Genomic DNA, 25,350 nt, shown 5'->3' with positions numbered 1-25,350 from the left:
TCCCTTCCCTTCCCTGCACACGCTCCAGCCCCTCCAGGTCTCTCCTGCCCCCGGGATTCCAGGGGGGCCTCCCCAGTCTGGGAAAAAACCCCCCAATTTCTGACAAACACAAATCCTGATCCAGCCCCAGACCCTGGGGGTTCCCTGGATGAACCCCAGAGCCACAAACAACTCCTCGGAGCAAAGTTTTTGGCAAAATTCCAGACCCAAACGGAGGGAATGGTGTGCTGGGGAGGCGAGCTGAGCTCTCAGAAGATGGTGTGAACATTCCCTGCTCCGTCTCTGCCTCAGAGCTGAGTCAGTCTGGGATGAGAAACCGGCGCTGAGATCACCCAGAACCAGGGCTGGATCTGCACCCCCAGGGAGGGGAGCTCCCACCAAACCCTCCTTGGGCACTTCCCAGTGGGAAGGAGCCTCAATCCCAGCTTGGAGAAGCCACAAGAGACCCAGTGTGTGGAGATGGAGAGGGAAGAGCAGCTGCTGAGTGCAGGTGATCCGAGATCAGCCACCCCCTCCTCCAGAACGGAATGTCAGCTCTGGGAGCTCAACTCCATCTCCCACAGGAGGAAGAAAAGCACTTTGACATGAAAGAGGAGGCAGAAAATGAACAAAACAATCAACTCCAGCTCCCTGAGCAGAGCCAGGCAGGAGGATTCCGGTAATGCACAGAAATAAGGAAAAACTCCAGTTTTTTGGACACAGGGCCTAATGAGGATGCCCTGCTCTTGCTTTAGGCTTGGAAGGAGACAATAAATCACGAGTCAAATCGTGGAGAAAGGCTCTTCAAAACATTACAGAGAGAAATGTGTCACAACCCGGGCATTAAAAACTGAGCAGCCAGACGAGGCATCGACCCTGAGGAGATCCAGGAGGATCCCAAACTGAGAGGAAAGGGAGACAGATACAGGCACAGGGAGGAGCCACCAGCACGATGCTGGACGTGGACCTGGTGGGTCCAGCTCCAGACAGTCCTGGAGTTGATATTGAGCTCTTGAAATTGTGAGTTTGGTGCACAGGAGCAGCCAGAAAAGGCAACAAAAGCTACCAGGGAAGAGGTGGAAAGGGAGGTGAGACGTGTCACTGGGGGCTCTGCATGTGCTGGGAGCTGCTCTGGTTCAGCATCTCCAGGAGGAAGAGGTGGAGGTGGAGCAGGACCAGAAAAGGGCAATTAAAATGGTCAAGGGGATCGAGCAACTTCCCTACAGAGCCAGGCTGGAAATATCAATCACTGGAACAAGCTGCCCAGGGCAGGGGGGGAGCCACCAGTCCTGGAGGGACTGAAAAGCTGTGTGGATGTGGCACCTGGGGACATGGGTCAGTGGTGGCCTTGGCAATTGGTCTCAATGATGCTAAGGATCTTTTCCAGCCTCACTGACTCTGTGATTCCATGACTGTCCGGTCTGGAGAAGAGAAGGCTCAGGGAGGTGCATGGCCAAGGTTTACAAACCCCACCAAGGCAGTGGGGGTGGTCCTGGAACCCCCAAATCCCACAGCAACAGGAGCTGGAGGCCACAGGAGCCATGGAGACGATCAGCACTGGCAGACTCAGAGAGGGCTGGGATGAATTCCCAGAGAGCAGGTCCGTGCCCAGACTGCAACGGGACCAAGCAGGGACAGCCCTGCTGATGTGGCCAGTGCCATGACATTGGAATCTGGAAGGGACAAGGGCAATGGACCACCTGGAATGGCCAGGAAATGTGATCTCCTTAAGTAATCTCCTTAATTAATTACAATTAATCTTGTAATGCCACTGCCATGGAGGGGGAACTGGGCTAATGGTCCATCATCTGCTCCCGTGGGATGTCTCCCACTCAGCCTGATCCCTCCCAGCTGACCAGGAGGTGAAGCTTGGAAGTCTGTCATGGGAGACAAAGTCCCCCTTCTCCTGACCATGATTCAGTTGGGTTTTTTCAATCCCAGGATCCCTGAGGTTGGAAAAGCCCTCCCAGCCCATGGATCCACCCTGGGCCCCATCCCCACCTTGGCCCCCAGCCCAGAGCACTGAGTGCCACGGCCAGGCCTTCCTGGGACACCTCCAGGGATGGGCACTGCAAACCTCCCTGGGCAGCCCCTGCCAAGGCCTCACCACCCTTTCCAGCAAGGAATTCTTCCATGTTCCTTTTCCAGCCTGAGCTCTTCCTTTTGGCACAGATTTGCAGGTGCTGGATGAGTTCCATGGATTCTGAGTCCTATGAGCCCCTCTGCTCTGGAGCCAGGCTGGGAGAGCTGGGGGGGTTCCCCTGGAGAAGAGAAGGCTCCAGGGAGAGCTGAGAGCCCCTTGCAGTGCCTAAAGGGGCTCCAGGAGAGCTGGAGAGGGACTGGGGACAAGGCATGGAGGGACAGGACACAGGGAATGGCTTCCCAGTGCCAGAGGCCAGGGATAGATGGGATATTGGGAAGGAATTGCTGCTGGGAGGGTGGGGAGGCCCTGGCACAGGTTGCCCAGAGCATCTGTGTCTGCCCCTGGATCCCTGGAAGTGTCCAAGGCCAGGTTGGACAGGGCTTGGAGCAACCTGGGCTAGTGGGAGATGTCCCTGCCCATGGCAGGGGTGGGGCTGGATGAACTTTAAGGTCCCTCCAACCCAAACCATCCTGGGATCCCATGTGGCACCTTGTCCATACCCTCATTCCATGTCTGTACAGAAGAAGCCTGACTTATCAATGAAACACCCGAATCCCACGTTCCTGGGAATAAGAAGTTCCTTGGAGGAAAAGAGGCCCTGAAGGCTGAATTGAGCTTGTCCTGCTCCAGAGCTCCATTCTGGTCAAACACCAGGACAGGGCCACCAACCAGGACAAACACAGACCATGGCACAGCTCAGGGGCTTTGGGGGTGAACCTTCACCAACAGGAAGAGAACAGAGTGTTCTGGAATGCCAACCTCAACATTCCAGCCTGGAGAGAGGCTGCAGGATGACCCAGATCCCAAGATGCTCCACCTGAGCCCTGAGCTGCCTTTCCCAGCCCTCCCAGTCACTGCCATTCCCTGGGCACAGGATGTACTGGTGCAGAAAGGGCATTTCACTACAATCTGTGGCTGTGCTTATCCAGGGAACCTCTGTCCATGTGCTGAGACCTGCACTGAGCTGCCTCCCTCCAGACTGGCGATGGAATTCCATACCCACACTCCGGAATTCCGTCCCTCCCTGGCTGACCAAGGTGGATTCCTTGAGCCTCAAACCATTTTCCAGCTGGTGAGTCATTCCAAGAGCCCTTCAGAATCCTGCCTGGCAACGCTGGATCCATCCCACAGGGCTGGATCACGAAGGGAGGGTTGATCCATCCTCCAGAGCTCCAACCAGATGGGAAGTTCATGGAGCTCTGGAAGTTTGTCCTCCTCACACATGAAGGATCTGCCACATCCCACACAGCCAACCATGGATAACACGGGAGAAACCCCTGGCCTTTGCTGAATTCCCTCTTCCCAGGGTAATTCCCAGCCCTCCAACCTACATTCCTTGCTTGCAGCCACATCACCTGGCAGGGTCTCCTGGAATGGGAAAATCCTACTGCCCTGGAGCAGCTCCTCTGCTGTTTGTGAAACCCCCAATCCATATGGACACGGGGTTTGGGAACACTGAGAGAAACCATGGAATCACGGAATCACTGAGGCTGCAAATCCCTCTGAGACATCGAGTCCAACCCTCCCCAGCACTGCCAAGGCCACCACTGTCCCACGTCCCCAGGTGCCACATCCACAGGGCTCTGAAATCCCTCCAGGGATGGGGACTCCAAACCTCCCTGGGCAGCCCCATTCCAGTGCTTTAAAACCCTTTCCAGGAAGGAATTTCCCCAATATCCAACCTGACCCTCCCCTGGCACAGCTGGAGGTCGTTCCCTCTCCTCCTGTCCCTTGTTCCCTGGGAGCAGAGCCTGACCCCCCCCCAGCTCCCCCCTCCTGTCAGGGGGTTGTGGGGAGCAAAGGTCTCCCAGTCTTAATTCCATTTATTTGTACCTAAACCCCAGAGTTACCAAGGAATCCAAAACCTCCTCCACGAAGGCCCAGGATTCCATGGAGCCCAGCAGCAGGTGCATATCCAGCTCCCACAGAACCCCCCCCCGGGATATTAATTGTATTTTCCATCTCTAATTCTTCGCAGATTTAATTAATTGCCTCGTTATTGACACTCCAATTTCCTCAATCACCCATCTCATCCCCTCCAGAATATCAGGATGACACAGTCCCTCCACCCAGCCCTCGGAATGTCAGGGATGAGCACGATTCCCAGGCATCACCAGCAGACAGCCCCTCAGCGAGGCTCTTGGAGATACTTTGGGATCTGTTATTCAAGCCTGTTAATTTGGGGCTGTTTATTTTTAGCAAATACTATCTCACTTTCTCCTTGGTTACAGCTGGGAAACTTTCTGTTCCAAGCACATCATATGGAGAGATACATCCTCCTGATTTGTTCCAAACTCAGAGCAGAACATTTCTGCCTTTTTTTCCTTTTTTTTTTTTTTTTGCACCAGAATATACAATTTTATCATTTGCATATGGAAATGGAGCTCGACCAGCCCCTTTTTTTTTTTTTTCCATCTCCTAATGCTCTAAAATTTCTTATTATCTTTAAATACTGGCCTTTGATATTTCCTTTGGCTCCTCTTCCCAACCTCCTACACACTGGAGCTCAAATTATCTGCATTTCCTTCTCCTTTCCTTGCTAACCTTTCCAGCAGGGAGGGATCTGGGAATGCTTCCCTTCTCCTTCATCCCCACACTCCAGTGGGTGAAGTCTTGCCCAGCAGATTTTTTCCCCCCTGGTTTTTGGGCTCCATTTAGCAGCATGTCCTCAAAAAACCTTCGGATTTTGACGGCTGCGATCACGGGATGGTTTGGGTTGGGAGGGACCTTGAAGACCACCCACTTGCAACTCCAGGGACACCTTCCACTGTCCCTGGTTATTCCAACCTGGCCTTGGACACTTCCAGGGATCCAGGGGCAGACACAGATGCTCTGGACAACCTGAGCCAGGGCCTGCCCACCCTCCCAGCCAGCAATTCCTTCCCAATATCCCATCTCTCCCTGCCCTCTGGCACTGGGAAGCCATTCCCTGTGTCCTGTCCCTCCATCCCTTGTCCCCAGTCCCTCTCCAGCTCTCCTGGAGCCCCTTTAGGCCCTGGAAGGGGCTCTCAGCTCTCCCTGGAGCCTTCTCTTCTCCAGGGGAACCCCCCCAGCTCTCCCAGCCTGGCTCCAGAGGAGATATTCCAATTAACTCAAATACCAACTAATATTCCACTGCATTATCTGGCAGTAGCAACACTCCAGGAGAGGCAGATGAGATTCCCAGGACACATTTCCCGAGGGAATGACTGTGGCCAGAGTAGGTTTTTTCCTCACCCACAAGGAAACAACAGCAAAATCATGGAATCACACAATCCTTGAGGTTGGAAAAGACCTTTAAGATCATCAAATCCAACCACCACAACCACCACCATGTCCATGTCCCCAAGTGCCACATCCATGTGTTTTTTGAACATTTCCAGGGATGGTGACTCCACCAGTGCCCTGGGCAGCCCCTTCCATTGCTTTCCAACCTTTTCCACGAAGAAATATTTCCTAAAATTCAACCTAAACCTCCCCTGGTGGTGTTGGGGTTGCCCCAGAAGCTTCTCACTGCTCTGAGATCCCAGCTCGATATTAATTCCCATTTCCTTCAACCAAACCTTTTGTACAACTGTGTTATCCAGCCCCAAAGAGTGAAAACATGCAGATTTATATTGTTGGAATTTATATCCACAGATTTATCTGCATATGTTATCCCAAGTCCTGGGTGCCCACTCCAAGGTGATCAATGTGAGTCCAACATGGAAGTGAACACACAAAGGTTGTTGTTACACCACAGGAAGAAAACCTGGGATTTAAACCCTGACAGGCTCAAGGGGAGACACAAGGCTGGACACTATGGATTGTGCTCTGGAATCCTGGTTGGATTTTTAAAAAGTCCCCCACACTGACAGGTCTAATCCAGTCCTAAACTGGGCAATTCCCCAGCCTGGAGGCATCCCACTGTCCTCAGGTGAGTAGAAATTGCCTGATGGTGTAACTGTTGGCATGTTTTTCATGGAATCATGGAATCACTGAGGTTGGAAAAGCGCTCTGAGATCAAATCCAACCATCCCCCAGCACTGCCAAGGCCACCACTGACCCCTGTCCCCAAGTGCCACATCCACAGGGCTTGGAAATCCCTCCAGGGATGGGGAATTCCAAAGGCAATGTGGGGACACGGGATCCTCCTGATCCTGGAGAGCTGCTGGCAGTTCCATCCCCTGGGGACCTGGATCCCTGTTGATCCACACCTGGAGGACTGGGGAGGCCCCCCAGGAATCCCGGGGGCAGTTCTGGGCCCTCAGACAGGAGAGACCTGGAGGGGCTGGAGCGTGTGCAGGGAAGGGAAGGGAGCTGGGAAGGGTCTGGAGCAGCAGGAGGGGCTGAGGGAGCTGGGGGGGCTCATCCTGGAGCAAAGGAGGCTCAGGGGGGACCTTCTGGCTCTGCAAGTCCCTGACAGGAGGGGGGAGCCGGGGGGGGTCGGGCTCTGCTGCCAGGGAACAAGGGACAGGCCAAGGGGAAACGGCCTCAGGCTGGGCCAGGGGAGGGTCAGGTTGGGGCTGAGGAGGAATTTGTTGGTGGAAAGGGTGGTGAGGCCTTGGCAGGGGCTGCCCAGGGAGGTTTGCAGTGCCCAGCCCTGGAGGTGTCCCAGGAAGGCCTGGCCGTGGCACTCAGTGCTCTGGGCTGGGGGCCAAGGTGGGGATGGGGCCCAGGGTGGATCCATGGGCTGGGAGGGCTTTTCCAGCCTCAGGGATCCTGGGATTCTGAGGAATGTGGTGACAGGCACACGGGCACAGCTCCAGCACCCGGGACAGCGTCAGTAAGGGCAAAGCCCGACTGGAGCAAAGACTGAGAACAGACTTGAGGCAGAACAGGGATATTTTTAGTGGCACAGTGGCACCAAAAGGAAGTTCAGGGAAAATGCGACTCTGCAGATGAAAAATCAGCCATGGAGGAGTTAGACAGGACCAAAGTCAGGCTTAACTTGGCTTTTTGTCTCAGTGTTCAGGGACAAAGTGAGCTCCCAGAGCTCGGAGGGGAGCAGACAATGTAACATGAGCCAGTGGGGAAGCAACAGGTCAGGGAATTCTTGGAAGAGCTGCTGCCTCCATTGGAGGAATCCAGAGGCAGGTATGGAGCTGCCCCCAGGGCTGGAGCCCCTCTGCTCTGGAGCCAGGCTGGGAGAGCTGGGGGGGTTCCCCTGGAGAAGGGAAGGCTCCAGGGAGAGCTCAGAGCAGTGGGGGGGATCTCTCCAGGTAACCCCTGCTCTGCATTCCAGAGCCCTGGGATGAGTCTCCATCCCTGTTCCAGGCCCCTGGGATGAGTCCATGGGGAGATCTCTCTGTGTCACCCTGTGGTCCTACAGGAACTGCTGCCTGCAGGGCTGTGGGACTCATCCTGGAATGCCAGGAACAGCATCCTGGGATGGTGCCAGACCTTCGGAGGTGCTGTGAGAGGACCAAATGCAGGCAGACCTTGAGCAGTTACTGGAGAGACTGGGAGTGCTGGGAACTTGTTACTGGAGAGACTGGGAGTGCTGGGAACTTGTTACTGGAGTGACCAGACTGGTTTGAGAGTTGGCTACTGGAAAGGCTGGAGCTGCCAGCAGGGAACTGGTTTGTGTTGGTGCCAGAGACATCTGGGAACTGGAGACAGGACTGGACAGACCAAATGGTCCATGGCCTGGCGGATCCATGTGTGGGTCAGATCCCGCTCCAGGTGGTCCATCCTGCCCCTTTCCTGTCCCCAGCAGTTGGGCTCTGGGATCCAGGCATTGTCCTCCCACTGGTCCCTGCAGGAAGGAGTCATTTGTGGCTCCAGAGCTGATCCAGCAGCTCTCACATGGAGACTGTCCCTGTCACCAAACACTTCCCAACCTGGAAACGCCTCTCAGGGCTTCCCACCTGGTCTGGAATGCTGACCAGGGGTGACCTGGAGAGATCCTCCCCCACTGACTCATCCCAAGGGTCTGGAATGCTGACCAGGGGGCTGATCCACTTCTTTATTGGGATTTGCTGACTCCAGTGTGGAAGCACTTTACATCTCCCTCCCTGTCCAGCACTGACCTCCAGGACTAAGAAACCCTTAAAGCTAAAAGAATAAAGATTAATTTCACCTTCACTTAATAATTATTTAATTAATTCTTTCATTTAACCTCTAAAGGACAGTTTCAAACTCCAAAATCCCACACACTTTCCACCTGAACTGAACACCTCCCTAATCCAAACACCTGGAAAGGTCAGTGAGGCCGTTCCCAGAGACCTGCCCAAGGGCTTCAAGCTCTGTGCCAACATCTCCCTTTTGGAGTATCCCCCTTGGAATGTGGCTCTCCACTGCGGCAGAGCTGCTGTGCTCATTCTAAAGCCACCTCCAGCTTCCCTTCCCGGGAAACCACTCACGCTTGGCAGCCACGGGGGTGGTCAGCTCAGCTCCTCCTGCTGCTCCAGAGGGAATGGGAACCAGGAAGCACAGTTATTTATTCTGCAGCTCAACATCCAACTGGGAAGGAAGGGAGAGGGCCGAGGTTCTCCCACCGACCCGCTCCCCACGCCCCACGTGCACCTGAAAATTCCTGAATCCCCTGCTCTGTGATATTCCTGAAATGTCTGAGTGGGAAAAGGATCAGCTCTGGAAGGGTTTGTAGGTTTGGGATCATTGGTCCTGCAGCCTTCCCATCAACTATACATTCCATGGCCGAGGAAAAAGGATTGCCAGAAAGGTCCCACAGAGCCCAGGTGGGAGCTGGGGGCTCCTCCCTGGCACAGGGGTGAGAAATATCCATGGAAAAGAGCCTTTTAAAGATATATATTTAGGCTGGAAAAGCCCTCTGAGCCCATTGAGTCCAACCATCCCCCAGCACTGCCAAGGTCACCACTGCCCCATGTCCCCAAGTGCCACATCCACAGGGATGGGGACTCCCCCCCTGCCCTGGGCAGCTGTGCCAGGGCCGGGCAGCCCTTTCCAGGAAGGAATTTTCCCAATATCCAGTTTTCAGCACAACCTTCAGACCCCCAAAGCAAATCACCAGAGCTGAGCTGGCCAAGCACCAGTGCCCACCAGTGCCCACCAGTGCCAGCAGTGCCAGTAAGACCAGTTCAGCTTTATTCCAAAAATCCCTTTTCAGTATGAAACCATTCCCTGTGTCCTGTCCCTCCATGCCTTGTCCCCAGTCCCTCTCCAGCTCTCCTGGAGCCCCTTCAGGCCCTGCAAGGGGCTCTCAGCTCTCCCTGGAGCCTTCTCTTCTCCAGGGGAACCCCCCCAGCTCTCCCAGCCTGGCTCCAGAGCAGAGGGGCTCTAGCCTTGGTAGCAGCTCCGTGCCCTCCTCTGGACTCTCTCCAGCAGCTCCACGTCCTCCTGCTGTTGTTCCCAGGGCTGGAGCAGCTCTGCAGGAGGGGAGGGTCTCCCCTGAGTGGGCAGAGGAGCAGAATCCCCCCTCTCCTGCTGCCCACGATCCCCGTGGGATCAGCCCAGGGCACAGGGAGTTCTGGGCTGGGTCATGTCCAGCCTCTCACCCACCAACATCCCAAATCCTTCTCCTCAGGTCACCCCCAGGTTGTGTTAATCCATGGTCACTGCACAGACTCCACATCCATCCGGCCTCATCCCACCCCTCCTGCCAGCAGCGCTCCCTTGGAAGGGGCAGGATCTGTCCCACATCCCTTCCTGCCCCAACGCTGCACATCCTTGTTGGAAACCAACTCTCTGGGATCCTTTGGAACCAAGACACGGAACAGACCAACCGAGTGACCAACACTTTGACCATTCTTTGGCTGCCTCACTGGAAGAGCCTCTTCTCCAGTCTTCAGAAACCCAGACCTGGCCTGTTCACCCCAAACCCACCTGGCTCAGGACACCATTGTCACCTGCAGGTCCCACAGTAACACCCCTTATACTTTTCTCCAAGCCCAGTCCCTAAAGCACCAACTGATCAAGTGGTTCCCTCTTCAGAACCACTCCTTAAATCAGCCTCTGCTGGGGGAGCAGCCAAAATATCCCCGTCCCAAGTGACACAGCTGCCACCACCTGCCTGGGAGAGGCCACACGTCCCAAAACACCTCATGGGGGACAAGAACCCCATGACCAGGCGGGCCCTGGAGGACGCCGTGGCCACACTCACCTCGATCAGAAAGTCCCCCGTGCGCAGCCCCGCTCTCCAAGCAACTCCTTCCACGTCCACTGATTCCAGGTACTGGAGCGCTGGGAAGGCCGGGGTGGGGGTGAACTCCTCGATCGGGGTTTCAGCTGCAAAACACAAAGGCAGGGAGGGGTTGAGGGGGTGGCCGAGAAAGTCCCTGTGTTGGTTCAGACACGTTCAGTGCCCGTCCACGGCATTCCCAGCCATGGGATCATCTGGGATGGAAAAGCCCGTGAGACCACAGAGCCCAACCGTCCCCAGCACTGCCAAGGCCACCACTGACCACGTCCCCAAGTGCCACATCCACAGGGCTTGGAAATCCCTCCAGGGATGGGGACTCCACTCCTGCCCTGGGCAGCTGTGCCAGGGCTGGAAAACCCTTTCCAGGAAGGAATTTTTCCCAACATCCAACCTGACCCTCCCCTGGCCCAGCCTGAGGCCGTTTCCCCTTGGCCTGTCCCTTGTTCCCTGGCAGCAAAGCCTGACCCCCCCCCGGCTCCCCCCTCCTGTCAGGGACTTGCAGAGCCAGAAGGTCCCCCCTGAGCCTCCTTTGTGCTGGATCATCAGGCCCAGACAAGTTCTCATGCCCCTAAATTATCCTAAAAATGCATTTTAAGAGCTGTGTCAACCCCCTGATGAATCAGAGAGCCCATGGACGGCCTCAGAGTGCATCCCCTTTGATGTCAGGTCACTCCAGCCAACGTCACCCACACTCTCCTCCACTTCAGTGTCTGTAGACCCTGATTTCACGCACACAAAGACAATTCCTCCTTTATTCTTTATTTACATATTTTAGGCAAGACTTTTTGCACTCCAAGGCCCAGCACCACCCCAAGACCAACTTCTCCTGACAGGATGTTAACGTGCTGAACCATCTCAGATGCTTTTTCACCAACAGCTTTCCACGACTCCTCCCCTTCCACGGGAGCCAAGCGGCGAAGAGCTGACAAGTCACCCTCCCTATTTTTAGAAATGCCAATGGAATGTTCTGATTCCCGAGGGACCTCCCCGGTGATAAATTCAACCCCCTGGCCCAGTGTTGACCTGCAGGTTCCCTGAGTGCTCTGGAGTTCAAAGAGCCACCGAGATTTGGTGCAAAACGAGGCGCCCCTTAGGCCAGACCTGAGTGGAGAAGGGGTGTGAGGTGCGAGGTGGGAAAGACCCGGAGGGTTGAAAAGCAGAAAAGGGGAGGCTGGAACGCTGCGAATGTCAAGTAAATTATTTCCATAATGCTAATGAGACATATGGTCTCTGTGGAAAAGCAGCACGAGGCGGGACCCGGCGCTGCCCTCCCGGATCACACGCGCCCGAATTAAGCCACGGAAATGTTAAAGTCAAATCCTGATCCCTGGGGAGGGTGGAGTTGGACAGATGACAATTTAATTGGTTTCCCAGTCAGGAGAAGGAGCAAACTGTGTTATCACAGTGGCTGCTCCCCCCACCCCCCGCTGCATTTCCCAATGGAAAAATCCTAAAGCCGATCAAAATCCTAAAATCCTACCTCAGTCACCAAGGATGCTCTTGGGAATTCATGGAATCCCAGGATGGTTTGGGTGGAAGGGACATTAATGCCCATCCAGTGCCACCCCCTGCCATGGGCAGGGACACCTTCCACTGTCCCAGGTTGCTCCAAGTCCCGTCCAACCTGCCCTTGGACACTTCCAGGGATCCAGGGGCAGCCACAGATGCTCTGGGAAATTCATCACTCACCACCCTGCCATCCACGAATTCCTTCCCACTATCCCATCCATCCCTGCCCTCTGGCACTGGGAAGCCATTCCCTGTGTCCTGTCCCTCCATCCCTTGTCCCCAGTCCCTCTCCAGTTCTCCTGGAGCCCCTTTAGGCCCTGCAAGGGGCTCTCAGCTCTCCCTGGAGCCTTCTCTTCTCCAGGGGAACCCCCCCAGCTCTCCCAGCCTGGCTCCAGAGCAGAGGGGCTCCAGCCCTGGCAGCAGCTCCGGAGCCTCCTCTGGACTCTCTCCAGCAGCTCCACATCCTCCTGCTGTTGGGGGCACCAGAAACCTCCAGCAGTTGACCTCCTGGTTTAGGTGCAACCACAGAATCATGGAATGGTTTGGGTTGGAAGGACCTTAAAGCCCATCCAGTGCCACCCCTGCCATGGGCAGGGACACCTTCCACCAGCCCAGGTTGCTCCAACCTGCCCTTGGACAATTTCAGGGATCCAGGGGCAGCCACAGCTTCTCTGGGCAAGGACATAATCCAAGATATCACCTGACAGGGCATTCAGATAAAGTTAGCAGAGCAGATCCCAGCTCCCAGCCTGTTCTCTCCATGTTAACCACGTGTCACTCCAGGCACAGCACTTCCCGTGGGCTGGAACCTGCAGCGAGTGCACGTCGTGAGACACGAGCTGGGAAAGTGTCACCGGGGCCTTAAAGGCTCAGCAAACAACAAAATGAATCAGGAATTAAGAGCTGAATCCTGAATTAAGAGCTGTATCCCCGTGGAACAAACCCCAGGAGTACCATTTAATCCAGGATGGGGACACACAGAGACAGGGGAAGCAATACTGCCTGGAGTCCCAGGACTTGGTCACAGGGAGTGGGAAAGAAGGTCTAAAAATGGACTTAAACATGAATTAAACCTCTTCTCCTTGGAGAGTAGGTTTGGAGGGATGACTGCTCCCAGTGTCCTCAACATCCCTGGCAGGCAGTGGATGGAGGAGCTGTGACCCTCCTGGTCACAAAAATCATGGAATGGTTTGGGTTGGAAGGGACCTTAAAGCCCATCCAGGGCCACCCAAAGGTTTTTGCCAAAGCCAACGACTTTAAATCTCAGGAAGCAGAATTTGCACCTCTTTAGGAGCCACCACAGCTCTGGTTGTGCAATTTGGACACCTCCTGGCCTTAAAAATCCCTCAGTGTGGGCTGTCCCACAGCAGGAATTCCAGCTCCAGCTGTGGGAGAAGACCTGGCAGAGCTGGGTCACCAGGAAGGCCTGGGGGCAACAAATCCCACCCTGGAGGCACCAAAATCCATCCTGGAGGCACCAAACCTCCTTCTGGGGGCATAAAATCCCATCCTAGGGGAATGAAATCTCCTCTCAGAGCCACCAAACCCCATCCTGGAGGCACCAAACCCCCTGTTGGGAACGGGGTGGACAGCATGGATATTTTAATTATTCCTGAGCAGGGTCTGTGCAGTCGAGGCCTTTCCTGCTCCTCACCCCCCATTCCTTGGGGCAGGGAATTAAAATCAGCTCCTGGGTGTTTAAATTCCTAAGGTTCTTCTAAAAGAGTGGGATAATCCAAATTCCAGACTCTGCTGGGCCTTGTTCCCGGTTTTCCACTAGATCTCCACAAGGATCACACCACCCTCAACAGGGATGACCCAACACCCCCAGTCCCAATTCCTGTCCTTCCTGAGGGTCACCAAGTGTCCCAGAACTCCTCTGCACAAGAGCCAAGGTCTGGAAACCATCACTGAGCTCTTCATTTCCATGATGATGCCAGTGTTGTATCCCAAAGTCTTGCTGCAGGGCTTGGGGACAACATTCCCACTTCCCAGACCAATGGGAAGATCCCTGAGCTCTGACTGCACTTCCTTCAACACCCTCCCAGGGTTGGGAAGGGGCTCCTGAGCTTCTCACAGGACAGGAAAGGACTAAACCTCTCTCAGAGGATCCACTAATCCCACAGATCCCGGCAAGTGCTGAGCCCTTATGGAATTCCCTGAGGGATCCAAGTGTCTGTGATCCCAGTGGCTCTGGCTGGGATGAAAACCCAACAGCTGAGGCTGAACAGCAAACTGGAAACATGGCAAAACCAGGTGGAATCAGGGAATCCTGGAATCACTGAGGTTGGAAAAGCCTCCAAGACATCAAGTCCAACTGTTCCCCCAAGGCCACCACTGCCCCACGTCCCCAAGTGCCACATCCACAGGGCTTGGAAATCCTCCAGGGAAGGGGGGACTCCATCCCTGCCTGGGCAGCTGTGCCAGGGCTGGAAAACCCTTTCCAGGAAGGAATTTCCCCAATATCCAACCTGACCCTCCCCTGGCCCAGCCTGAGGCCGTTTCCCCTTGGCCTGTCCCTTGTTCCCTGGCAGCAGAGCCCGACCCCCCCCAGCTCCCCCCTCCTGGCAGGGACTTGCAGAGCCAGAAGGTCCCCCCTGAGCCTCCTTTGCTCCAGGATGAGCCCCCCCAGCTCCCTCAGCCCCTCCTGCTGCTCCAGACCCTTCCCAGCTCCCTGAGCTGCTCCTCATTGGAATTGTGCTCCAAGGTGGGATCAATACCAGGCACAGGAGGGGCACTGAGGGGCAGAGGAGGATATGGGGGTCTCTGGGCTCTGGGGACCAGGGCAGGCACTTGCTCCACGAGCAGCAGGGTCTGGGAGCTGTGGTGAGGTGGGATAAACCTGGAAAACGGGTGTGGGTCCCGTGCTGAGGCAGATGCAGGTGAAGCACCTGCCTGGGGAGAGGAGATTGATGCTTTGGGAAGTATCAGGAGCAAACTGAGCCCTGCAGGGGATCAGCATGGACTCTCCTTCCCATGGGATCAGCTGCATCAGGGGACACACAAACCACAAGATGAAATAACCTTGGAACTTTGGGAATAACCTGGCTCTCCCCAGACAAACAGACAAAAGCTCTGCCCTTGAGCAAAGTCTTGGAGCCATCTCCTTTTCCTTTTTTTAATACATTGTTGGTATTAATGGTGCTATCCTTGTTATCCATAAAATCATAGAATGCCAGAATGATTTGGTTTGGAAGGAACCTTAAAGCCCACCCAGTGCCACCCCTGCCATGGGCAGGGACACCTTCCACTAGCCCAGGTTGCTCCAAGCCCTGGCCAACTTGACCTGGAACACTTCCAGGGATAGGATCTACTCCTTCCTTAGAGCGTAAATTCCCAAGTCAGGTGCTCCCTGTGCCTCTGCTCCCACAAAAACCCACCACAACCAGATGCCAACTGGCACTGACTGGCCTGGGAATGCCATTCCCCTGCCCAGGAATGGGCAGAGTGGATTTGGAGATGGCGTGTGAGGAGCAGTCCCTGAGGGAGCTGTAACACCCTCTGCTCACAGGATGGCCCCAGCTCAGGAATATTTTAGGGATTAAATGACCAAACAGACAGTGCCTGATGGGTTGGCCGGGAAGAGGGAGATGCTCCAGTTTGGGCATGGAAGGTTTGACTGGTGAGTTCAGGATCCCAGAGCCCCTGAGGTTGGAAAAGCCCTCCCAGCCCATGGATCCACCCTGGGCCCCATCCCCACCTTGGCCCCCAGCCCAGAGCACTGAGTGCCACGGCCAGGCCTTCCTGGGACACCTCCAGGGATGGGCACTGCAAACCTCCCTGGGCAGCCCCTGCCAAGGCCTCACCACCCTTTCCAGCAACAAATTCCTCCTCAGCCCCAACCTGACCTTGTTGTAAGCCAAGAAATGTCTTTCAGCACCTTGAGCAGGTCTCTGATTTGAGTGTGTGACGGGCTGGGACCTCTCTGGGCCAAGGGATGGAGAAGTGAATCCTCTGGCTCATCACAGGGTGAAGGGGCTGCTCCACAGCTGGAGCAATCCATTTGCTCCACAGGATTCCCTAATCATTCCCTAATCATGGAATCCCGGGATGGTTTGGGTGGGAAGGGACCTTAAATCCCATCCAGTGCCACCCCTGCCATGGACAGGGACACCTTCCACTGTCCCAGGTTGCTCCAGCCTGGCCTGGGACCCTTCCAGGGATCCAGGGGCAGCCACTGCTCCTCTGGGTATTCCCAGGCAACGGCTGCAGGGAAGCCCCAGGTGCAAATGCTGCAGCTCATCCCCTGCAGAGACCAGGATGAAATAAAATAAGCTCTGTCCAAAGGCTCAGCTGGTCTGACTGGGATGTCACCTCCTCTGGAACGGGGCTGAGGTGGAGACGGGATGGGCTGGGAAGGGCTGGTTCTCCAGGATGGTGCAGAGCCTGAGCCCTCTTCCTGGAGGTGTTCACAGGGACAAATTCAGGCTGGGGAAGGAACGAACCCTCAGCAGGACTGAGAGAAGCCAGGAAGGATTTTCACACCCTCCCTGTGGCATGAAGAGCAGATTCCTTTGAGGATCATCCACAATATCCATCTCCCACCCCTGCAAGGGATGATCCTCTGATCCCCCCATTTCCAGACCCCTTTTCCTCTTTCACACCACGATTCCTTAAGCGGTTTTCCCTAAATGGAGCGGTGGTGACACCGACGGGGCCACGCAGAGAGTCCCAGAGCTCCTTCCAGCCCAAACCCCACGGAGCACCGGGATGAGGGGCTGGGAAACACGGGGGGGACCTGATCCACCACATTCCCCTCCCTGTGGAGGGAACGCTGCTCCCTGAGGGGCTCGGGGAGCCTCCCAGACCGTGCCCACGCTCCCGACGGCTTCCACGCCACGACACCCTCTGCAGCCACGCGCTTCCCGGTGCCCTGCAGCACTGCCAGGATTCCCAAATCCCACACAGCCACACGCCCACTTCATCCGCTCCCGGTCCTGCCTTCAGCCTCGGCAGACAAAGGGAGAGGCAGAGCCTGCAAACGTCGGGAGGGCAGAGAAGAAAAAAATAAAAAAAAAGGGGGGGAAAAAATGGGCAACGGGACTAAATGTATCCATTTTTCCCAACACAATAGGGGCAAGATCGATCCGGACAAAAAATGGATGCCATTTTGAGCTGTGAAGTTTCACTTCATGTTACACACGGACAGACACGTATGTCACATCCATAGGGAAGGGGAGAGAGAGAGGGAGGAAGAGACAGCAACCATATTCCAACAGGGATGCAAACACACCCACGGGCACCGAGCCCTTCCATGGGCAGAACAAAGGCGATCCAGGAATCCCCCCCCAAAACCCCCCCCCCGGAGATCAAAGCCCGAATCCGCAGCCGCACCGAGGTCCGGGGAAGGAGCAGCACTACCCAGGGAGCTGCTTCCAGCTTTCCCTCCCACACCTTGCTACATCCTACATGGAAGGGACAGAGCTGCACCATTGTCCCCCTGCTCCCACTGTCCCTCTGCTTCCAAGAGCCTGGAAGTGCTGGGGAAGGACAGGGTTCTCCAGCCGGAGGCATTCCTGCCTCCCGAGCACGGGAGCTGAAGCCCGTTCCCTGTATCCGTACGAGCACATTCATTCCCGGTCCCCAAGGGCCTCTTTTTTTTGCAGCACAAAGATGGATTTCTGGCAGGAGAAGCCACAGGAACCACCCACCCCAGGTCCGGCCACGGGAGCACCCCGGGGCGCCCCGGGAATGAGCGGCACGGGATCAAAGGGACGGTGGGAGCCGCGGGACACACCTCTCCCGGTTTTCCCTCGGGAACCCCAGCACGACCAGGGCTCCTCAAAGGACCCCCAACTCCCCACAGCCAAAGTACAGCGAAACACTTGCAGCATTTGAACCGAAAACGCCAGGGATGCCACGGGGCTGCACCCGGGTCACGCTCCCGGGGAACAGGGGGGAGTGAACATTCCCAGGATCCCAAAGCCACGAAGAGCAGCGTCCGCACCAGAACCCCCCGGAAAGTGTGAGCGACGCCCGCCCGCCACGACGGCACCCGGGCAAGGAGAGAGCCGGAGAAGAGAGTCCCCTAAAGAGCCCCTAATTCCCAGGGCTGCCGGGCACGGGAATCTGGGGATCCGGAGCCCGGGCAGGGTGAGGAGAAGGCGCTTCCCGCCCCAGCCCCAGAGCCAGCGAAAGAAGCAGCCCTTACCTTTGGCCCCTCGCAATACAAACCCGAATCCCTCATGCTCCCTCTTCTGCAGCACGGCCGTCTTCTCCTCAATGATGTAGTCACTGGGCAGGAAAGAGCACAAGAGAATGATGCCAGGGTTAGATTTCAGCACCATGCTGCCAGGCGGAGGTGGCCTTTGTGCCTGTGACAAGGAGACCTCTTCTCATCCACCGTCTCATCTCAGCGGGGAGTTGGGCTCAAGCTGCTTCCCCTCCCCTCCCTTTTGCCCAAAGTCAGAATGAAAAAAAGATGAAAAGCTACTTTCCCTCAGCGTGGAGGAGGAGGAGGAGGAGGAGGAAAGCCCCGGCTGCCTGGATCACCCTGCTGCCCACCGGGCCCCCTCGCAGTCACCTGCATAGGAATGCAGGGATACAGATCCCCTCGGGATCCCCTTTAAAGGCTGCCCGGAGCGTGGGGGGGCATCGGGGGATCGGCTCTCTCAGACTTCCCGGGTGCCTCTCACGCGGAAAAAAAAAAATCGGCTGCTCGACGAAAGGAGAAGGTGCCTCTTTGGTGAGTTGAGCACGGCAGAGTTTAAATCCTCATCCCGGCGCTCGGATCTTCTCCTAAAATCCCCCCCCCTCCCCTCCCCGCCGCGTTGCTAAGTGACGGTCTGCCAGGAGCAGGGGGGATGCATTTCCTTGTCCCACTTTAACAAAAGGCACCGGCGGGGAAGAACCGGGAGGATCCAGCGGCGGGTGGGGCGGCGGCAGCTCCGCGGGGCCGGCGCCCACCGCAGCCCCTTCCCCAAATGCCATCGACGCGCGGCGGGAGGGGCGGGGGGCGCGGGAGGGGGACGCTCGGAGCAAACGCAGCCCTGCAAATCCCTCCCAGCAGAGCCGCATGTCTGACATCAGAGCCGAATTAATCAGGGACCCGGGTCCGGCTCTCGGCAGCGCCGGGAAAGGGGGGAGGTGGCACAAGGAGCCGAAGCGGGAGCGGCGAGGAGGGAGCGATGGGAGAGATGGGAGCGGTGCGAGAGAAGGGGAGCGATCAAGAGATGGAGAAGTGAAGCCCCCCGCTCGTCCCCGGGTGAAGGGGCTGCTGCATCCCCTTCCCAACGTGATGGGGAGAGATGGGAGGGATGGGGAGCGATCAAGAGATGGAGAAGCGAATCCCCTGCTCGTCCCCGGGTGAAGGGGCTGCTGCAACCCCTTCCCGCTGTGCTGGAGAGTGATGGGAGCGATGGGAGCGATGGGGATGGGGAGGATCCTCGGCAGGGCCAGGACGGGCGGCGAAGGATCTGCCCGGAGCGTGGCAGTGGGAACGAATCCCCCCCCGAGCTTCCCTGCCACGGCACGGGGAGAGCGAGGGGGCAGAGGGAGGGGATGTGTATCCAGGAGCTGGCACGGAGCAGCGGGAATCACACTGCGGTACCGGGGCCGGCACACGCCTCCCCCTCTCCCCGCTCCTCCTGCCCCTCCGGAGGGAAGGGATCACCTGCCAGGGACACCCGTGCCACCCGCAGGGACCCGGAGGGCTGGCACAGGGGTGGGAAGGTCAGGGATCACCGCGTTCCCGTGTGTGCTCCCCGTGACCGACGGGCACCGGGACAGGACCCTCCTCTGCATCCGCCCACCTGCAGCATTTCCAGGCATCCCAATCCCACCAGTTCTGCCGGCAACGCCACGACAGCTCCTACAAGGAATATGGAAATATTCCTGCGTTTTCCAGAGCTGGGGAAGGGCATCCCAAAAGCTGATGCACACGGGGATTACATACGAGGACATACAAACATCATCCGTGGAATGTAAAGCGACACAGAGCCTGAATTCCCTGCAATTCCCTGATATTTCACTTCGTGCTGTAATTATGGATGTGCTTCCACATTATCCATGGAAAACAGGGAATCTGAAAACCCAGGGACTTCATGCAACAAAGTACCCAGACATGGAGAAACTCCAACAGAACCGGGAAGCACTTTAAGGGTGTCGTGGATCCCCCCATTCGTGTCACCTCACACATCACCTGCCCCAAAAGCAGAGCTGGTTATGCAGCTGCTCCTCATTAGGTGTGAAACTCTCCCCCCTTCAACAAAATCCTCCTTTCCAGGTGCAGGGCAGCCCTCTGGAAGCAGATTCCCATGCCTGGGAAAGGTCATTCCAGTGACACAACCCTCCTGTCCAAGTAAGGAGAGTGGGACAACCTCACACTGTAATTCCTGAATCCAAGCAGTTGTGGCTGCTCCTGGATCCCTGGAAGTGTCCCAGGCCAGGCTGGATGGGGCCTGGAGCAACCTGGGCTGGTGGAAGGTGTCCCTGCCCATGGCAGAAGTGGCACTGGATGGGCTTTAAGGTCCCTTCCAATCCAAACAATTCCAGGTTTCTATGATCTAGGACAGACCTTGGAGCAACCTGGTCTAGTGGAAGGTTCCCTGCCTGTGGGGGGCAGGACTAGATGATCTTTAAGGCCCCTTCCAACCCAAACCATTCTATAATTCCATGACCAATCAAGTGAACAACTCAAATATATCATGGTTAGGTCTGTACAAACCAGCTCCAGCCAACTCCTGCTGGCACCAGAACAGCAAAGCCAAGCTCTGACTTTCCAGTAAAAAAAAAACCCAGCAGCTGGAAGAATTTAGAGTTTGTTTCAACTCTCTGGGCCTGGAGAAACTCACTGAGGTGGCAGAAAGTGCCTGACTCGTGCCATGGTTGTCTCAGAGCTCACCTGGCACGCTCGGCATTCCCGGAGAGCCGCACAAAGGATGATGCTCATCTTTATAAACAGGCAACAGAAAGATCAAAGGAAGCCTAAAACGAAGCAACTCATCTTTAATTCCCTGGCAAACCCTCTAACAAACAGCAGAGAGGTTTAATAAACCATCCAGGTGACAAACAGGAGGTGGAATGGATCGGAGGGGACGGGATGTGCCAAAGGAACCCAATTTCTGGGTGACAATAACGGGTCTCCTGAACATGGGAAAGGCAGAGCTGCCACACGGAGCCTGATGGCAGCTGAGCATTCCCCACGCTCTCACAAGGCATTCCCATAAAAACCAAGGGGATAGAAACCTCTGCAAGGTGAGGAAAGAGCTGCATTGACACATTTTTCACTGCTGAACCGCAAGGATGGATCAAGTGGGATTTCACCGGGGTCTGCCTTGGGATGAGCTCAACGTGCTCACCAAGAGTTAGGAGGGAACAGAGAGGGAACTTCAGTGTGCAGAAGGTCCCAGTAGAGAGGGCAGCAGCACGTTGGAAGAGCAGGTTTGGATTCACGTGGTGCTGCCACTGGAGAAACGGTCTGGAAAACAGCAGGGAATGAAGGAAAAGCGCAAAGTGCTGCAGGGAAAACTATGGAAACGAAAACGGGAGATGCAGAAGGAGCCTGGGCAAGCTGGAGGCAGGAGAGGCCTCCAACACCACCTCAGAGCTGTGCCACCCTTTGGTGAGCCAGGATGAGGGCCTGACTGGGGATACACCCCCAGGAATGCTGTCCAGGCCCTGGATCCATCCCCTCCAGGGGCCCCGGGAGGCAGCGAGTTAACCGTGGGCGAGGAGAACACGAGCACCCCCAGCGACGGCTCCGGGCTCCTTTTAGACTCAATGGAGAGCTGGGAGTGAAGTCAATGGAGCTGTGATTCATCCCCTGCTCCCAGAGCCGCCCCCACCTCTGCCAGATGAATGGCACCCCTGGCTCCAGTGAGTGCCAACAGCCGCACCCCGAGCCGGGCGGGCCGGGGCGAGGAGCTCCCACTCCCCCAGGGCCGCCCCCACAGCCCCGTGACGTGATCCCGGGTTAGGTAACGATCCCCCCGCCTGGCCCTGACCCCACATGGCCCAAAGGATGGGGGGCAAGAGCAGAGAGTCCCGAGGAGGACACCTGGAAGTGCTCAAGGCCGGGTTGGACGGTGGAAGGTGTCCCTGCTCACCTTTCTTCATGGAAAGGGTGGTGAGGCCTTGGCAGGGGCTGCCCAGGGAGGTTTGCAGTGCCCATCCCTGGAGGTGTCCCAGGAAGGCCTGGCCGTGGCACTCAGTGCTCTGGGCTGGGGGCCAAGGTGGGGATGGGGCCCAGGGTGGATCCATGGGCTGGGAGGGCTTTTCCAACCTCAGGGGCTCTGGGGTTCCAGGATCTCTCCAGCAGCATCAGCTTCAGCTCAGCTTCAGTTTTTCTTGAGGGACATTCATGTAAAAGTCCCCAGTGAGGGGCCTTCCCTCCCTCCTGTCCTCCACAGGTGTTTCCACTAGGAAGTTGTGTGGCACCTCCGAAATATTTTCTCCTGGGAGAAACCAAGTGGATCAACCCAAACAGGTTTTTATTTTCCTGATGGGCCTTTTATGTCTGAATCCCAGAATGGTTTGGGGGGAAGGGACCTTAAAGCCCATCCAGTGCCACCCCCTGCCATGGGCAGGGACACCTTCCACCAGCCCAGGTTGCTCCAGCCTGGCCTGGGACACTTCCAGGGATCCAGGGGCAGCCACAGCTTCTCTGGACAACCTTCCCAGCCAGGAATTCCTTCCCAATATCCCATCCATCCCTGCCCTCTGGCACTGGGAAGCCATTCCCTGTGTCCTGTCCCTCCATGCCTTGTCCCCAGTCCCTCTCCAGCTCTCCTGGAGCCCCTTTAGGCCCTGGAAGGGGCTCTCAGGTTTCCCTGGATCCTTCTCTCCTCAGGCTCCAAGGTCCTGAGGCCCTGATTGGCATCACCCAGACTTTCTGCTTAATTCCCTCAGGAGGCAGCTCATCAAGGCCCTGATTAGGAACCACATCAAAACCAAAATGGCAGCTGACAAGGGGCTGAAACTCCAGAAGAAACCACTTCCAGTCCCCCGACCTGGAAGAGCAGAAGTCCCTGGGAAGGATGTGCTCCTCGGGATCACATTCCCTCCAGGACTGGTCACAACACTTCAGACACCACTAAAAAGCCCCGAAGCAGCACTGCTCGGTCCCAGCTGGAGCAGCAGAGAAATCCTGAGGATCAGCTACTGCAGAGAGGGAGGAAAACCAGCAACAAAAGGCAGGGAAAAGCAGCACCTTCCCTTTTGGAACATGGACAGTTTTCCAGAACATTTTCAGCACTGGACTGATTTCATTTAAAGCCACCAAAGCCAGTAACTTTTAGGGCATCAAGGGAACAAGAAGCCTCAGAAAGTCCAAGACATGTTTTGCCTGGACTCTGAATTCAGGGACACTGAAAAAGCTTGGGATGCTTGCAGGGAACACAAAAGAGCAGCCAAGGAAAAGATGCCACGGCAGAGAGGCATCCCGGGAAAAACCAGGGGGACATTTATGGCAGCAGGGAGAAGCTGTTTGTGCTGGATTTTTACGGGAAGAGCTGGACAGGCAAAGCTGGGCTTGGTCCCAGGTTATCCCACCTGGCACCGGAGGGGACGAGGAATCAGCTCAGCCCATCCCTCACAGTCACATCTTCAGCAAACTGGGATTTGCCAAAAAAGGAGGCAAAGGAAGGCTCTGATCCCTGTCAGAGCTGGAGTCACCTGTGGGAATTCTGCTCCACAGGAACCTCTTTGTTCAACGCCGACGTCGGCGGGGGATGAGCAGAAGCACCGGGAGAGATGAGGGAACAAACATCCCTCAGAGCTGGGAATGGGCCACCTGCCCAGGAAACCCATCCCTGTTAGACAGGGAATGGTCAAGGACAGGGGGATGGCACAGGAATTGTCACCTGCCAAGGACAGGACCATGACCCAGGAGATCAGAGCCCACGGGGTCGGGCCCTCGCCCCCGACACGTCCTGGAAGAATGAGGCACCTTTGTGGGGATAATAAAAACAAGGCCCGGAAAACCCAAATCCTACAACGTGGATTTATCCCAGGAGACAGATGGGGCTGTGAAAGGGACCGTGCTGGGGACACAGCACAGATAAACTCCACGGATTGGGAGAGGCCAGGAAGGAGCTGGAACGGCTCAACAACAGGGAAACGGGGATATGGAACCCAGGAATCCTCCCTGCACAGCCCAAAGCTTTTCAGAGGAGGAACATGGGAAGAATCGTGATCTCCTGCAGGTTAAATGTGGAAACAGCACAGCAGCCCAAATATGGAGCTGTGGAACAACTCACAAACGGCAGCAAAACTCAGGAAATCAGTTTGCAAGTGCAGCCAGAGTGGGAATTCTGTGGGAACCCACCCGGGGTCAGATGGTCCTGGGACCACGGCAGCACCCAGGGAAGGCACAGCCCTGACACAGAAACTACAAAGGATTTGTGGTCCCTGCTGGGGGAGGGTTTCACATTCAGAAGTGTCAGATACTCACAGGCAGGTCCCAAACCCAAGATTCTCCATGGGAGGTTATGGAACAAAATCATGGACTGGGTTGGGTGGGAAGGGACCTTAAAGCCCATCCAGTGCCACCCCTGCCATGGGCAGGGACACCTTCCACCAGCCCAGGTTGCTCCAAGCCCCATCCAACCTGGCCTTGGACACTTCCAGGGATCCAGGGGCAGCCACAGCTTCTCTGGGCAACCTGGGCCAGGGCCTCCCCACCCTCACAGCCAGGAATTCCTTCCCAAAATCCCATCTAGCCCTGCCCTCTGGCACTGGGAAGCCATTCCCTGTGTCCTGTCCCTTCATGACTTGTCCCCAGTCCCTCTCCAGCTCTCTTGGAGCCCCTTTAGGCCCTGCAAGGGACCCACAGGGATCATCAGCCTGGCCCTGCACAGACACCAAAACAATCCCACCCTGGCCCTGAGAATGTTGTCCAAACAATCCTGGAGCTCTGGTAGCCTTGGGGCTGTGACCACTGCCCTGGAATGGCTTCCCAGTGCCAGAGGGCAGGGTTAGATGGGAGATTGGGAAGGAATTGCTGGGTGGGAGGGTGGGGAGGCCCCGGCCCAGGGTGCCCAGAGAAGCTGTGGCTGCCCCTGGATCCCTGGAAGTGTCCAAGGGCAGGTTGGACGGGGCTTGGAGCAACCTGGGTTAGTGGAAGGTGTCCCTGCCCATGGCAGGGGTGGGGCTGGATGGGCTTTAAGGTCCCTCCCAAACCAAACCATCCTGGGATCCTGTGACAGAGCACATTCAATGTGGGTAAAGGAGGTCCCTTCCCACCTTCAACAATTCTGGGATTCTGCAGAAAGTGGGGAAAACCCCAACTCTCAGCGCTCCTGTCAACAGCAGCAGAGAGCCCTCTGGGTCCCGAGAACCCCTCAGTGAGGAAGGGTTTGAATCCATATTGCTGGGAAGTGTCTCCTGCAGCCTCCAGCTGGATCATGCTGGGAGGAGTTGGCCAAACTCAACCATCTCTTCAGCAGCACCTTTAGCAAAGTCCTCACTGGAAATAAACACCCAGAGAACCACAGCCAGATTCCAGAGACCCACCAGCACCAGAGCAGAGCGAGGGGTGACATTCCAGCCAGCCAGGGGGGATGAGGAATGGGAAAAGCAGCCGAGATCCAATTAACCTGAGGAGAAAAACTCCACCCGCGTCCACTCAGATCTCCAAAGGCACTTGAAAAGGTCTCTCATTAAAACCTCTCGAGGAAGTGAAGATGCCGAGGGATGAGAA

At 56.3% G+C, this 25,350-nt stretch overlaps 1 protein-coding gene across 1 annotated transcript in view; it reads right to left on the bottom strand.

The window, feature by feature from the left end:
- Nucleotides 1-18,224, bottom strand: part of LOC113940196 (SH3 and multiple ankyrin repeat domains protein 3-like) — a gene marked incomplete at its 3' end in the record, with an annotated part of 23,690 nt that extends 5,466 nt beyond the window's left edge. The window contains exons 1-2 of the mRNA XM_027631304.1: nt 17,863-18,224; nt 10,164-10,288 (exon numbers count right to left, since the gene is read on the bottom strand). Of these exons, the coding sequence (XP_027487105.1) occupies nt 10,164-10,288; nt 17,863-17,998 (261 nt within the window). The remainder of the gene's footprint in view (nt 1-10,163; nt 10,289-17,862) is intronic.
- Between the last annotated feature and the right edge of the window lie 7,126 nt (nt 18,225-25,350).

The sequence above is a fragment of the Corapipo altera genome, unplaced genomic scaffold (genome assembly GCF_003945725.1).
Source record: "Corapipo altera isolate COAL_440 unplaced genomic scaffold, ASM394572v1 131668, whole genome shotgun sequence".
Classification (NCBI taxonomy): Eukaryota; Metazoa; Chordata; class Aves; order Passeriformes; family Pipridae; genus Corapipo; species Corapipo altera.
Note: the sequence above shows the minus strand (reverse complement) of the source record. Positions and strands in the feature narration are given on the sequence as shown.